At 43.7% G+C, this 14,909-nt stretch overlaps 1 protein-coding gene, 1 long non-coding RNA gene and 3 other non-coding genes across 5 annotated transcripts; 1 reads left to right on the top strand and 4 right to left on the bottom strand.

Annotated features, from left to right (window-relative positions):
* Positions 1 to 6,842: 6,842 nt before the first annotated feature.
* LOC124016214 lies at positions 6,843 to 8,784 on the top strand. The gene is made up of 3 exons (XR_006835317.1): positions 6,843 to 7,318; positions 7,799 to 7,886; positions 7,992 to 8,784. It is a non-coding gene; the product is annotated as an uncharacterized LOC124016214 (long non-coding RNA).
* Positions 8,785 to 8,808: 24 nt separating this feature from the next.
* On the bottom strand, positions 8,809 to 14,699 carry LOC124016213 (importin subunit alpha-1-like). The gene is made up of 11 exons (XM_046331764.1): positions 14,655 to 14,699; positions 14,235 to 14,351; positions 14,013 to 14,153; positions 13,481 to 13,569; positions 13,104 to 13,372; positions 12,635 to 12,729; positions 11,129 to 11,392; positions 10,626 to 10,859; positions 9,861 to 10,043; positions 9,310 to 9,459; positions 8,809 to 9,009 (listed from the first exon to the last, which is right to left on the bottom strand). The coding sequence occupies exons 2-11, from the start codon at positions 14,298 to 14,300 to the stop codon at positions 8,920 to 8,922; spliced, it is 1,581 nt and encodes a 526-aa protein (XP_046187720.1). The 5' UTR covers positions 14,301 to 14,351; positions 14,655 to 14,699; the 3' UTR covers positions 8,809 to 8,919.
* On the bottom strand, positions 9,568 to 9,702 carry LOC124016597. Its single transcript, XR_006835407.1, has one exon. It is a non-coding gene; the product is annotated as a small nucleolar RNA SNORA84 (small nucleolar RNA).
* Positions 10,937 to 11,071, bottom strand: LOC124016546. The gene has a single exon (XR_006835360.1). It is a non-coding gene; the product is annotated as a small nucleolar RNA SNORA84 (small nucleolar RNA).
* Positions 12,948 to 13,073, bottom strand: LOC124016549. Its single transcript, XR_006835363.1, has one exon. It is a non-coding gene; the product is annotated as a small nucleolar RNA SNORA71 (small nucleolar RNA).
* Positions 14,700 to 14,909: the final 210 nt, after the last annotated feature.

Genomic DNA, 14,909 nt, shown 5'->3' with positions numbered 1-14,909 from the left:
ATTCTGCTGGAAGTGGGGTTGGAGGCACTCTTTCCTCAGGTCTAAAACACATGTATTTATCTCAATGACCCAGGGCAGTGATTGATACTGCCCTGTGTAGGGTGCTGTCTTTCGGATGGGACATTAAACAGGTGTCCTGACTCTGAGGTCATTAAAGATCCCCTGGCTAAACTCCCAAGCTGTCCCTCATACAGTCACCTAATCATCTCCAGCCTACAATTGTCTCATTCATCCCCCTCCTCTCCCCTGTAACTATTCCCCAGGTCGTTAATGTAAATGAGAATGTGTTCTCAGTCAACTTACCTGGTAAAATAATGGATAAATAAAAAATAAAACAACTGCTGGGACTGCCCATTCAGAATTCCTGATTGACATGTGTACTATGATGCATTGAGTTGGTTGGAACCTCTCCAGTGCGCTGACAAAAAACATTGATTCATTTAAGATAGTATGGGCAATTGGCCCAGCATTGTCTGGGTTAGGGGAGGGTTTGGCCGGCAGGGATGTCCTTGTCCCATCGCGCACTAGCGACTCCTTTGGCGGGCCGGGCACAGTGCACACTGACACGGTAGCCTGGTGCACAGTGTTTCCTCCAACACATTGGTGCGGCTGGCATCTGGGCATTGTGTCAAGAAGCAGTGCGGCTAGGTTGGGTTGTGTTTCGGAGGACGCATGGCTCTGTACAAGAGTTGCAGCAATGAGACAAGACTGTAACTACCAATTGGATACCACAAAATTGCGGAGAAAAAGGGGTAAAAGTAATAAAATATATATAAAAAAAACAAGAGCTAATTCAAATTGAGAATATATGGATTTAAATGATTTACTATTAAGATAATGAGATTGAAATGTGGATAATAAGAGGAATGAAATTGAGCTATTAAGTATTGAGTGAATGAGAGCTGTCATGTGTGAAAGGGGTGAATAACAACCAGTTCTGTGTGAGCTGATCTGTAACGTTTTCTAGCGGTATGTCCAACACCGCCGTTGGATCTACAGGTAGAGTATAACACGTCTCAGAAATCAGATACTGATCATGTCTCAGAGGACAACGTCTCGTTAGGAAAGAGGATAACGTCTCGTTCAAAATGAGGATAGCATGTCCCATTAGTAACGAGGGTAACATGTCTCTGAGGTTAACATGACTTTAGATTACATGAGGATAACATGTCTCATCAGTGGAGTTTGATGTATAATGTTATTATGTATGGAGATATGAAAGAAGAGAGAACTATTTCCGAATATGCTGTTAAACAGAGCTAGTGTAAATATCTAAACCCCTGTATGAATAGAACACTCATCTTGATGAGGAATTTGTGATGTAACACAAATCTAAAATGGTTATTATGATGATCTGATGAGGTAAGAATAGAAAAATAATATTATGTAACTAGCACACCCACACATAGACGTACGTAAGTGGTGAAAAAAGTATTCTGAGGAATGTTCAGAGTGGTCCTTTTTTATGGATAAGGTTAAAGCATCGTACGGGACTTGACTTTCCCTGACCAATACAACTAACGAACGCTTAGAAGATTTCCTCCACCCTGGTAATGCATTTTGAAATAAGCCCATACCATGTTAAATAGCATCAATGAATGTTGAACATGATTTTCTGTTAACTAAACTTAAAAGGCTACAATTTGTTGTACTCCCGATGGAGTTTTCGTTGCTATCCCAAATGATGATGTTCTAAACCAATTCTCAGGTGCCAGACTTATTATGGACGGAGAGGGACATCTACTGGGGCCTGAGACAGTTCCAACCCAGTTAATACATATGGATCCCTCCAAGGCATTACATATGAATCTTAAAATAACAGACATTTAATAAATATTGAAGCAGAAAATGAATACCCAACAGAGATTGGTAACATAAAAATGTAGTCACTTTTTGAAGGTATACTAAAATGAAAACAATGCCTTTCAATATTGTCACGAACCGGCTCAAAGCCCGTAACAAAGGGAGACAACGTGGAGATAAGGAGTAGCAAAGTATGTATTTATTAACTAAAGCAACTAAGTATAATATACAATGGTGTGTGTAATCAGTAATCAGTAGTGTAAGTGAGTGTTTTGCATGCATGAATGTGATAATGCAGGGTGATGAAAGGTGCCAAAGCAAACAAACAAAAGGCCACCAAGAACCACAACACAATCTACAAAAGGTGTCTGCATGGAGAGAGTCTCCTCCATGAATGTTGAAGAGGTCTATTTATCCTGGGAGACACCTGGCCCAGGTGTTTCCCATGTAGCTGACGACCCTCTCAACTCCGCCCACCGGCATCCTAATAAGGAAACAAGAACAAAGACAGAATATGGCAGACAGAGTGGGAGGGTCGTCACAATATGGAGAAGGTTGTGTTTGTTTTGTTTTAACCCTTGCAATAGGGGGAAAAGCATAACATTGTTTGAGAGATCCGAGTGATCCGATTTCTTCTAATTGAAAGAGTAGAAGGGTTTTAGTTGATGGAGACTAGTGAAAGTAACAAAGTGAATGATAATTGGCTTTAAGATAGCAATCCAATAATGCAATATTTTAGTAATTTGAAGGAGTATAACAGAGGGATTGAGCATTGAGACTAATTTTAAATGAGAGGCTGCTCACTCTTCAAGGCCTGGTCCACTGCTCTTGTGTTTAAATCATCTGTTGTTTGTGATTAGAGATAACCTTCCCGTGGAACAATTAATAGCCGCCAGTACACACTGAACTCAAACAGGCTGTAAGAGACACAGTGGGGAAATTTCGGACAGTTTGTACATGATTGTACACTACAGTTCAAAAGTTTGGGGTCACTTGAAAATGTCCTTGTTTTTGAAAGACAAGCACATTTTTTGTCCATTAAAATCAAATTGATCAGAAATACAGTGTAGACATTGTTAATGTTGTAAATGATTATTGTAGCTGGAAACGGCAGATTTCTTCAAATGGAATATCTACATAGGCATACAGAGGTCCATTATCAGCATCCATTATTCCTGTGTTCCGATGGCAGGTTGTGTTTATCATTTTAAAAGGATAATTGATTAGAAAACCCTTTTGCAATTATGTTAGCAGAGCTGAAACTGTTGTTCTGATTAAAGAAGCAATAAAACCAGCCTTCTTTAGACTAGTTGAGTATCTGGAGCATCAGCATATGTGGGTTCGATTACAGGCTCAAAATGGGCTTTCTTCTGAAACTCGTCAGTCTATTCTTGTTCTGAGAAATGAAGGCTATTCCATACGAGAAATTGCCAAGAAACTGAAGATCTCATACAACGCTCCTTTCACAGAACAGCGCAAACTGGACCTAACCAGAATAGAAAGGAGTGAGAGGCCCCAGTGCACAACTGAGCAAGAGGACAGACGCCTCTCACGTCCTCAACTGGTAAATTATGATATACCGGTATTGATGCAGGGACTGGTTTGGGTTTTTACTTGACCTTCTATACTGGTATTTGAATGTTTGGTTTGTTAAATGTGATACGCCATATGTAATGTCCATTTTGAGGTTTACTTCTCTACTTGAGTCATCTCTCTCCGCGCCACTTTCCACTGACCTAGCCACGCCCCCTGTCACTCAAGGAGCATATTTGATGTTCTTCAACCACGAGACACTTGCGTTCGACCTGCATGGTCAATGTAGCAAAAGTGTTGATGATAACAATGCTATTTTTACTTTGCTTCTTAATATAAATCCACTAGCGTTCTATGTCAATATTAGTTTGTGCTGCTTACATCAGCAAACAACTAGTTTGTATTTTCTTAGCAAATAGCCCTAAATCTTGTGAGAGGCTAATTGTTACCGGCTAATAGCTAGGTAGCTAATAAAGGTACTGAGTAAGAGCAAACGTAGCTAGCTAATACAGCCCGAAAAGACCTAAATCGGCATGTTGTTTGTGAAACAGTATCTTCTAAATCAAAGAGAAATATGCAAAGCATGAACATGTTTAACAACATGAAGTAACGAAAAACATGCAATGTAGCCAAAGTTTATAGGGTCCCCTAGGAAACACGTATCAACACTTACGTTCCTACACTGTCACAAATCCTCCCTGGCATTTTATTTCGTTGTCATCTCAAACGACACTATTCAAAGTGCCCACTATTATATTCTAACGATTGAATTAGATTAGTCATTCTATTTCCATGATTCCAACAGTTTTGCTCTAATGCGCAAGTCAAATCGCAATTGCAACATTTGGTTAAAAATAAAATACTTTCAAGTACTAAAGTCGTTTTTTTTGTATCTGTACTTTACTATTTATATTTTGGACAACTTTTACTTTTACTACATTCCTAAAGACAATACTGTACTTTTTACTCCATACGTTTTGTTGATAATGGGATATGTAGGGCGAGTCGGTCAAGGATCGATTCGGACAAGGTGGTCAATTATGTGACAAGCGACAGTTTATTCAGAGTAAAGATATCTGGTACAACGTATACGGGCTCATTCATTTGGCTCACAAGGAACCAGCAGAAAGAAGCCCCGATAACAGATTGCAAGCATGTTATGTACAGTACAGAAAGTAGGTTGAGTCTGGAAGTCACGGTCTTTTGGTTGGCCACAGTTGAGGTGTTGTCTTCTTGGATTGGTCCTGTTGAGCCGTCCGTCGTTCCTCCGGGTCTCGTCGGGCTGTTCTCAGTCACACAATGTTCGGCTAGGAAGGGAGATTATGTGTGTGTGCTAGTTTGTCTCTAAGTCTAGGCTTTCTGCCAATCTGTGGGTGTTTTATCTGGGTGTCCTCGGCAGCTATGTGTGTACTGTATGCGCGTCGTCCCTGTCTTCTGGGGTCAGTGTGTAAGAGCGTATGCGTCCCTGTCCTGTCCTCAAGAGTCCGTGTGTAATGTGTGTGCGTCCATATCTTCAGGGGAGTTGTGGCCGAACTGCCGGCTAGCACCTGTGGCTAGGAGTATCCTGTTGTGACCGTGTTCTGGGTGATTTTTAAGTGAGTGTGTGTGTGAGAGATATCCTGTATGGGGCCCAACCTGTTTTACTATGAAAATACGTTGTCCCAGCTATAGTAGTGTAATGTCACCTACATAAGAATTAGCAGTCCTCTACAGTTTCCCTGACACCTAAAAGTACTCATTACATTTCATTACATTTTGAATGCTTAGCAGGACAGGAAAATGGTCCAATTCTTGCACTTGTCAAGAGAACATCCCTGGTCATCTACTGACTCTGATCTGGCAGACTCACTAAACACAAATGCTTAGTTTGGAAATTGTCTGAGTGTTGGTGTGCCCCTGGCTATCTGTAAAAAACAAGAAAATGGTGCCATCTGCTTTGCTTATTAAATAAGGAATTTGACATTTTGTATACTTTTACTTTTTATACTTAAGTACATTTTATCAATTACATTGACTTTTGATACTTAAGGATATTTAAAACCAAATACTTTGACTTTTACTCAAGTAGTATTTTACTGCATGACTTTCACTTTTACTTGAGTCATTTTCTATTAACATATCTTTACTTTTACTCAAGTATGACAATTGGGTACTTTTTCCACCACTGCAATTGAGTGCAGGAAATGCAGAAATGAGAAAAGTGCTGAAATTTGTTTTGGTTGAAATTGAATTGAACAGTATAAAACAATCGGAATGGAGAAAGACTCATTGAAATCACATAGAATGTATGTGCTGCAACCCTAGGATGTTTAGCAAATGTGGAACTTTATTATTCAAAAACAAAAAATACAGTCAAATACCGGCATACCACCGGCCTGAGAAGGGAAACATGAAAAGATGGTGAAATCAGGTAATTATAGTAAGGAGTTGTGATCTGTAAGTTACCTTGTTGGCACTCCGGAGGACCCCACAAACGGGCAAGCGGAGTAGGAGGTTCCTGGTGGAGAGCAGAGGCGATCCGCTTGCTCCTTCTGACGGTGGGCTGGAGTCTCATGTGGGCATTGTTCCATAACTCTTCTGCACACCTGAACTACTTCGGCCTGAACTTCGGTCTGGCACGGAGTAAGGGCAGGCTGATGGTGTGGTGTGGGGGCTGTGCTCTGGCAAAGTGGGTGGGGTTATATCCTTCCTGTTTGGCCCTGTCCGGGGGTGTCCTCGGATGGGGCCACAGTGTCTCCTGACCCCTCCTGTCTCAGCCTCCAGTATTTATTCTGCAGTAGTTTGTGTCGGGGGGGCTAGGGTCAGTTTGTTATATCTGGAGTACTTCTCCTGTCCTATTCGGTGTCCTGTGTGAATCTAAGTGTGCGTTCTCTAATACTCTCCTTCTTTCTCTCTCTCTCTCGGAGGACCTGAGCCCTAGGACCATGCCCCAGGACTACCTGACATGATGACTCCTTGCTGTCCCCAGTCCACCTGGCCATGCTGCTGCTCCAGTTTCAACTGACCTGAGCCCTAGGACCATGCCCCAGGACTACCTGACATGATGACTCCTTGCTGTCCCCAGTCCACCTGGCCATGCTGCTGCTCCAGTTTCAACTGACCTGAGCCCTAGGACCATGCCCCAGGACTACCTGACATGATGACTCCTTGCTGTCCCCAGTCCACCTGGCCATGCTGCTGCTCCAGTTTCAACTGTTCTGCCTTACTATTATTCAACCATGCTGGTCATTTATGAACATTTGAACATCTTGGCCATGTTCTGTTATAATCTCCACCCGGCACAGCCAGAAGAGGACTGGCCACCCCACATAGCCTGGTTCCTCTCTAGGTTTCTTCCTAGGTTTTGGCCTTTCTAGGGAGTTTTTCATAGCCACCGTGCTTCTACACCTGCATTGCTTGCTGTTTGGGGTTTTAGGCTGGGTTTCTGTACAGCACTTTGAGATATCAGCTGATGTACGAAGGGCTATATAAATACATTTGATTTGATAACCCAGAACATACTGGAAAGGAGTCAGCCCAGTGGAGGAGTGTCGTAATGAATTATGGGCGTATTCTGCCAAAGGAAGGAACCGGGCCCACTCCCCCTGCATGTCCTGGCAGTGACTCCCTCAGGAATCTCCCCAGCTCCTGGATCATCCTCTCCACTTGCCCGTTAGACTGAGGCCGGTACCCAAAAGTGAGGTGGACAATGACCCCCAGCTTCTCTATGAAGGCTTTCCAAACATGGGACTTGAATTTGGGGCCGTGGTAAGAAATTATGTCCTCCGGAAGGCCATAGTAACGGAAGACCTGCTGGAACAGTGCCTCAGCGACCAGGAGAGTGGTAGGTAGACCAGAGAGGGATTAAACAGCAGGATTTAGAGAATCTGTCAACAACCAGAATAGTGGTAAAACCATCAGAAGGGGGAGATCCGCAAGGGGGAGCCTTCAGAAGGGGAAGCCTATGGATAGATCTGACAAAGGCCGCTGAGGCACGGGAAGGGTAAGTTGTTTCGCTGCAGGAGCATGCCGGGGAGTTTTGGATTGAGTGCATACTGAACATTACATTGGTATACAATATACAGTATACATTTATTTCATATGGATCACATCTGAGATGAGCAATTTACTGAAAGTACCAATGCAGCCATTTTTAATCTCAATATCAAATAATTTCTGGGTAAAATTACTGTGGATGTTTTCAATTAAAATGGGCAAAAATAAACTCCTTAGGAAAGAGCAATTTCACTACAAAGAATTTGCTGGGAGTGGTATGAGTGGGGAGGGGAAAACTGATATTAGCAGTGGTTTGGAACTCTTATTGGTCTATTATGCAATTTACCAGCAGCCCAAACTAGTGGAAATATCAAATACAGGATGATCGTGTTGACTGCACTGGGCCTTTAAGCTCATTCTTCTACCTTTACACAAGTATATCCTCAAGTTACTATTGAAACTGTCTTATTTTGGTTGCTTGGTTTAGACCTATCCTCCACATCCACCCTTCATAAGGCCAAGATATTGCTGTGGTCACCCACCTGACCCAACAGGCTTCAACACACATGGAAGAGGTAAATATTAACAGCAGTGAGTCTAGAGGCCTGGCAGGTGTGAAAGGTGAGAGTAACTAACAAATGATTGAGACTTGCACTGGTGTTGTACTTCACTTGTCATAGATCCACACAGCAGATATTTGAACATACTGGGCCCGGAATGAAGATCAGCCCTGAGACAAAGTCCTGTGGTACCCAACGGACCAGCTCCAAGTCCTGTGGTCCAGAACAACCCAACAGTGGAGCCCCTGTTTGTGAGGTCCAAGACCAGCAGAAAAGCCTGGCTTGGTTTAGGGCATAAGGCCCAACTCCCGGTTGACACCAAATCTGTAAGATTGTCATTTCTCACACCCTGTCCAGAAAGAGTAGAATAATATACAGAACTTTTGCACACCGAATTGTTTGGCAACGGTTGAGGGATATGGTCGGAGATTGTCATCTTCCACAGGTCGTCTGGGATCAGACACTAAATAGATGGATAGGAGCTGGAGGCAAACTTATTAAAATAAAACTGACAGTCATTGTATTTGAATGGTGAGCATTTCATAGAGTATGTTTAGATGTAAATTGCATTTATTTCATTTGAGCAAGCCTTCACCAGTGGAGAACAGGTTGTGTATCCTCCCATGGGTAACAATAGTAGCATGTACTCTGAATGACAGGTTAAAGTCTCAACTTAATTCTACATGAGGCTTAACTCATACTGCATCAGCCAATCATGGCTCTGCCTGGTGTTCAACACCCAACATCGGCTGTTTGCGCTCGACCATTTAGCCTGAGAATACACAATTGAATATTTTATCCATGTTTAGAATGCTGGGCACTGCCACGTACAATATGTGCATGTTACGTAGTAAATAGTGTGGTGTAGACTACAGGAACCCCAATTTAAAAAAATGAAGTGTCAAGCTTACCAATAACCCACCAATTTGACAGCACATATTGTAATAAAGTTTATTTACAGGCTGTAATAGAACAAAGAAATGTCTGTACACTTGTGAAGTTGGGAGGGACTACAGGACACAGAAAAAGAAACAGGAAACAAGGACATTTAAAAGTTGAAAGTGCTTTGGTTCTCAGGGATCTGGAAAGCATAGCCGTCAGTTGTGATTTCCGGAGCAACGGTCTCATCCTCTTCATCCTGAAAGCAAGACAGATGAGATGGTGTCACCAGAACAATAGTTTGAATTGCAACTTCAACCACTCATTTACCATGACCCGCTTTTCACTCAACAAAGCTGTTCTACCAATCTGCTGCACCATACCAATAACACATGTTCACAGTATTGCGACTGTAAAAGGCTACAAGGTCAGATGTGAAAAGGCCAACTTGGGGAATAAAACCCAGCTCATGTTCAATGTCTCCTTGAATGGACTTGAAGATGAGCCAAAGAGTAAATAAGTGTATATGGACTTAGTCATTGCTTGGTAAATGTCTCACCTCGCCAGAGAAGTACTTCTCAATGAGACTGAGAGATGCCTTGTAGACCATCTCGTTCTCGTGGGACTGCAGAGCCTCGATCCTGTCCAGGCCGCCACACTCCTCGATCATCACGCACAGCTTCTCCACCTCGCCGATCTTCTCTCCTGCCTGAGAGCACGAGTCACTTATTATGGGCTTTTACACACAAAACCATTTCTAATTTTAAACCAATAAACATAAGTCAAATGTGAAAATAGCAGATCAATGCTAAAACATGAATGTCTCAACAACCGGGCTATGGGAGATACTTGGAGTGGTAGCTCCCATGCATAAATCGCAGAGATTAATATTTGCCAGTCAATCAAAACCCACAGATCAGCACAGTCCAGCTGTCTCTAGGAACCACAAGGCAAACTGTCAGTGTTCTAGGGTGCTCATTGGCCATAATGTGTTACTGATTGAATTCTGGGTTGCAATAGGAACCTCTTGACCTTCATACTGAGCGTGTCATGAGACTTAATTAAAAGCACCACCCATCGTCTCTTCTCACATACCAGAAACTGACTTACCAGGAAGATGTTGGTTATGGCATCCAGAATGACCAGGATGGTCTTGCTGTCCTTGGCAGAGAGCAAGTTGAGCAGGGGCTCCAGCACGTTGGCCTGGACCAAGTGTATCACCTGCTCCACCGTTCCCCCGCTGGTGTAGTTGGTGATAGCCCACACCGCCTCCTTCTGGGTCTTATAGTCTGCCTGGTTGAAGAAAGAGACACGAGGCAGGGTCAAAGAGATAGCAAGGACTCATCTTTGTATTTGTGCCATTATAGTGTCTGACAGCACGGCCATTGAGGCAATATCCACCAGAGTAGTACATTTCCTTCACGATTGGTTGATGATTCCTGATGACCCAGTTGGACATGACACCAACAGGGTAACCAGGAGGGATCAGCCAATGAAATCCCACCCAGCCAAGTACATTCAAATTGTGGGAGCTCTCAACAGCGCTGCCCATGCTAACACAGCATTTTGGCCACTAGAGGCCTCCATCACTCTATGGGCAGGGCTCCCTTCATGCATAGACTCATTCACAGCTTTAATTTCTGCTGTCGGCAAGGAGTGCTGATGTTGGTGGAGCAGCACAAGACGTACCAGGCGTAGGTCAGTAGGCATGAAACTGAACAGTCAAAACGGAGAGGTAAAATCTGGGGCTGCATGTAGCAACCGTCTAGGATCAGGTCCTAAAAGGACAAATCAACCTAGTCCACCAGCCCTTGAGGCATACTAGCCCCTGAATGGTTTGCCCCCTAATGAACAACCCACGAACCCTTGTCATACCTTTTTGAGAACGTCCACCAGCAGTGGCACGAGGCCGGCATTGACGACTTCCTGGATCTGGGTGTCCTTGCCAGCCGTGACGTTGGACAGGGTCCAGGCCGCCTCCTTCTGGATGTTGGACTTGTGGTGGCGGAGAAGCGCAGGGAACATTGTCAGCGCGCCGGAGTTCAACACACACTGAGTCTGCTCATCTGTGCCAGTCACAATGTTACCCAGCGACCTCAGAGAGGGAGTCTGGGAAAAAGGGGGGGATTAGGATGCAAGCTTCACAATTGATTGATGTCTGACAACAGGCTTTCTTCAGCAACTTGGAATGTCTCAACAACCGGGCTATAGAAGCTACTTGGAGTGGTAGCTCCCACGCATAAATCACAGAGATTAATATTTGCCAGTCAATCAAAACCCACAGATCAGCACAGTGCAGCTGTCCCTAGGAACCACAAGGCAAACAGACAGTACAGGGACAATAAAAAAAGCCTAGTAACCGCGACAAAGGGACATACCACGATGGTGAGCTCCCCGGAGCCGAGCAGCTGGACGAGGCGGGGCACCAGGCCGGACTGCACTACCACCTCGATGCGCTCGTTAGGGCCGTCTGTCAGGTAGGACACGGCCCAACAGGTGTCAGCCAGCACCTCCTTGTCGTTGTGATGGAGCAGACACACCAGCGTGGGCAGCAGTAACTGCACGGCCGCCAATGGCGGGGCAGGGTTCTTGTTCCGACACAGGTTGGACAATGTCCATGTCACATTCCTCAGGTAACCAGACTAGAAGGAGCAGGGAGATGTCTTTAGAGATCAATAAGCCACAGTTATCAGCTATATTTAGATTTATGGATGCATCAAATTGAGGTAATGTGCCAAGATAAGAAAGCTAAAGCAGTCAACTGTATATAGCACAATATCATAAATACAGTTTAAGTCAGAGGTTTACATACACAGTCACCAAATACATTTAAACCCAGTTTCACATCCTGACATTTAAGCCTAGTAAAAATTCTCATGGCAGTTAGGACCACCACTTTATTTTAAGAAATGTTAAAAGTTAGAATAGGAGAGAATGATTTCAGCTTTTATTTCTTCCACCACATTCCCAGCAGGTCTGAAGTTTACATACACTCAATTGGTATTTGGTAGCATTCGATTTAGGTAGCCTTCCCACAATACGTTGGGTGAATTCTGGCCCATTCCTCCTGACAGAGCTGGAGTAACTTAGTCAGGTTTGTAGGCCTCCTTGCTCCACACAAATTTGCTATAGTATTTAGGTCAGGGCTTTGATGGCCACGCCAATACCTTGACCTTGTTGTCCTTGAGCCATTTTGCCACAACTTTGGAAGTATGCTGCCAAGCTTTAACTTCCTGACAGGTCTTGAGATGTTGCTTCAATACATCCACATAATTTTCCTTCCTCATGCTGCCATCTATTTTGTTAAGTGCACCAGTCCCTCTTGCAGCAAAGCACCCCCACAACATGCTGCCACCTCTGTGATTCACAGTTGGGATGGTGTTCTTCAGGCTTGCAAGCATCCCCTTTTTACTCCGAACATAAATGGCCATTATTGCCAAACAGTTCTTTTTTTGTTTCATCAGACCAGAGGACATTTCTCCAAAAAGTACTAACTTTGTCCCCATGTGCAGTTACAAACTGTAGTCTGGCTTTTATTGGTACACACCCAATTGACTGATATTAAGCCAATTAGCCTATCAGAAGCTTCTAAAGCCATGACTGTTTAAAGACAGTCAACTTAGTCCAAGTAAACTTCTGACCCACTGGACGTGTGATACAGCGAAATAATATGTCTAAAAAAAATTGTAGGGAAAAATGGTGTCATACACACAGTTGATGTCCTAACAGACTTGCTAAAACTATAGAAATGCATGGAGTGGTTGAAAAAAAATGGTTTTAATGACTCCAACCTAGCTGATGACAGAGTGGAATTTCCTGCAGCACTTGCTAACAAATTCCACAACAACCCATAAGCTATTCCTCATTATATGTAAACAGCTTACAGAGAACACAGACAGGTCAGGAGCAGCCAGAAGAGTCAGGAGGGGTTCAATTGCACCGTGCTTGATGACCAAGTCCCTATAGATGGAGCCATCACCTGAGGAAAAGGGAGGCATCAGGCCAAGTTAAAAATGTGGTCACAGAAGACAGTTGATCCAGCATACAACCAAAGAGTAGGGCTTATTTCAAAAGGTATATTGAACTAAAACACGATCAAGTAGTAATATTTTCAAAAGAATAATGCTGATAAATTGATATTGTTACCTGCCGGGTAGCAATGATCTTTATCAGAATTTCTAGTTCAACAAACAAAGATGTTTGAAAGATACAGGGTTTGACAGGAAGTTAATCCAACAAACACGGGAAAATCTTTCAGATCACTGTTCCTGTACTATCAATGACAATGGCAACAGTCATGCCATAGCCACTTTCGATACAGGTAAAAAAATAAAATAGTGTGCCTTCTCATACCAGCGATGTTTCCCAGGGCCCAGACAGCCTGTTCGCTGATGTGGGGGTGCGGGGACATCACCAGGCTGATGAAGGCGGGGATGGCTCCTCCGGCCACCACTGCGGTGGTTTGGTCAGAGTTTCCAGAGGCGATGTTGGTCAGGGCCCAGGCTGCCTCGAACTGTATGGGAGGACACTCTGCAAGGCCCAAAAAGCTGACAAAGTTTGAGATGAGCCCGGCGCCGATGATGCGATCAATGGGAGGGTGCCTCTCTCTGGACAGCAGCTTCCTGTGGTGAACGGCAAGGTCAAAAGTAACGTTTAGGGACAGACAAGGCAACAGAACAGAAACAGTGATTACTCAAAACCAGTTTCCAATGAAACGCTTACTGACTTACCTGGCTGCCTGGGTAGCCTGCACCTGATGATCAAGGCTTTGGCTATTTACGCCAGCCACAATCTCCTCAACCGTCCAGTGCTGTGCAGGCTATGGAAACATGACAGGATTACAGATGAATTACGTGACATGCCATCTGTTGAGCGTCTGCACCTGTAACAGTATAGCTTTTCTCCACTACCTAGGCTCGAACCAGGGACCCTCTGCACAGTCGCCGTCGAAGCATCGTTACCCATCGCGCCACAAAAAACGCAGCCCTTGCAGAGCAAGGAGGAAACTATGGCTCAAACTAGCTAGCCATTTCACATCGGTTACACATGCATGTCAAGGGAACAAAGTGACGAATATAAGCGCTAACTAACAGGCCTCTGAGAGTACAGGACAACAAGGCGCCAAATCAATCTATTGAGAAAAGGTCCATATTTGGCTTAGCTCACCCTTTGTTGATGGCCTGTACAGTCATAACCCAAAGCTTGCAGTTGCCCGTTTGAGTTTCAAATATGGGTAGTTACAGTATGGATGCAAAATAATACCTGTGCATTTTGGTCCTTCTCTTGGAGTGGAGACGTAGGCTCATCTGGGCAGATACTGACGTTCCTTCTTTTGAGAAGCTGGTCATCTTTCTTTGCCTTTCGAAGTTCAACGTTGACCTCGACTCTTCTGCGCCTCAATTCCTGCACATAAATAATGTCAAGTTGAAATACTGTAAACTATGTGTCAATCAAGATTAGGCAACAAAGGCGGTATCAACTTACGTTGGTATCTTTGCCCTTGTTTTTGAATTGGGTGATACGATCGGCGTCGTTCGCAGTTGTCGACATTGTTTTCGTTGCTTATTGAACAAGGCGATGACTTCGCTGTAGTATTGATAACTAACGTGATGGGGAAAAGTTCAAATGTTAGCTATGTGCGTGCTTTAAAAAAAACGTTTTTCCTAGCTAGCAAGACAGTTTCGCTTTCCTGCTGCCCGGCAAACTATAATCTAACGTAGATCACCATGTGGCCGGTTGAAATCGCGCAAACTGACCATTTAATCATAACCAGTACACCAGAAAACAAGTAATAATTTTACAATATATCAACGCATATCATTTATATCGAATGCACCCAGTAACTGCTATATTATAACCATTAAAATATACAATAACTAACAAACGCATGAAGACCAGACTCACCCTGTTCTTGTTCTTACTGGCAATGACGTCAAACGTGAGGCCACCTTTAAATTTCCGGCTTTCTCGATCTGTGATTGGCCCATTCGAGTCAAAGCATCTCTTCATTGGCCCTTATTTGAAAAAGTCGGAAATGAGTCGCTAGTGGTGATGCGCTTTTATCGCGAGACGATACCACAGCTCTTCACGAAATTTGACGATTTTGCCTGCGACATGTCGCAGAGCACAGTAGTTGAGCTAAAATTGGCAGTAAATATG

This window comes from Oncorhynchus gorbuscha, linkage group LG26, assembly GCF_021184085.1.
Source record: "Oncorhynchus gorbuscha isolate QuinsamMale2020 ecotype Even-year linkage group LG26, OgorEven_v1.0, whole genome shotgun sequence".
In the NCBI taxonomy this organism is placed as follows: domain Eukaryota; kingdom Metazoa; phylum Chordata; class Actinopteri; order Salmoniformes; family Salmonidae; genus Oncorhynchus; species Oncorhynchus gorbuscha.
The sequence above is the reverse complement of the archived record's forward strand: the minus strand, read 5'-3'. Positions and strand labels throughout refer to the sequence as shown.

Bases quoted from the DNA above. Each gene is read 5' to 3' on its own strand.
- LOC124016213 (XM_046331764.1), bottom strand. From the start codon at position 14,300: ATGTCGACAACTGCGAACGACGCCGATCGTATCACCCAATTCAAAAAC. The intron at 11,393-12,634 runs GTAAGCTGTTTA...TGCTCCTTCTAG, and splicing joins CTGACCTGTCTGTGTTCTCT to TCTGGTTACCTGAGGAATGT. The intron at 9,010-9,309 runs GTGAGACATTTA...TCTTGCTTTCAG, and splicing joins AGAAGTACTTCTCTGGCGAG to GATGAAGAGGATGAGACCGT.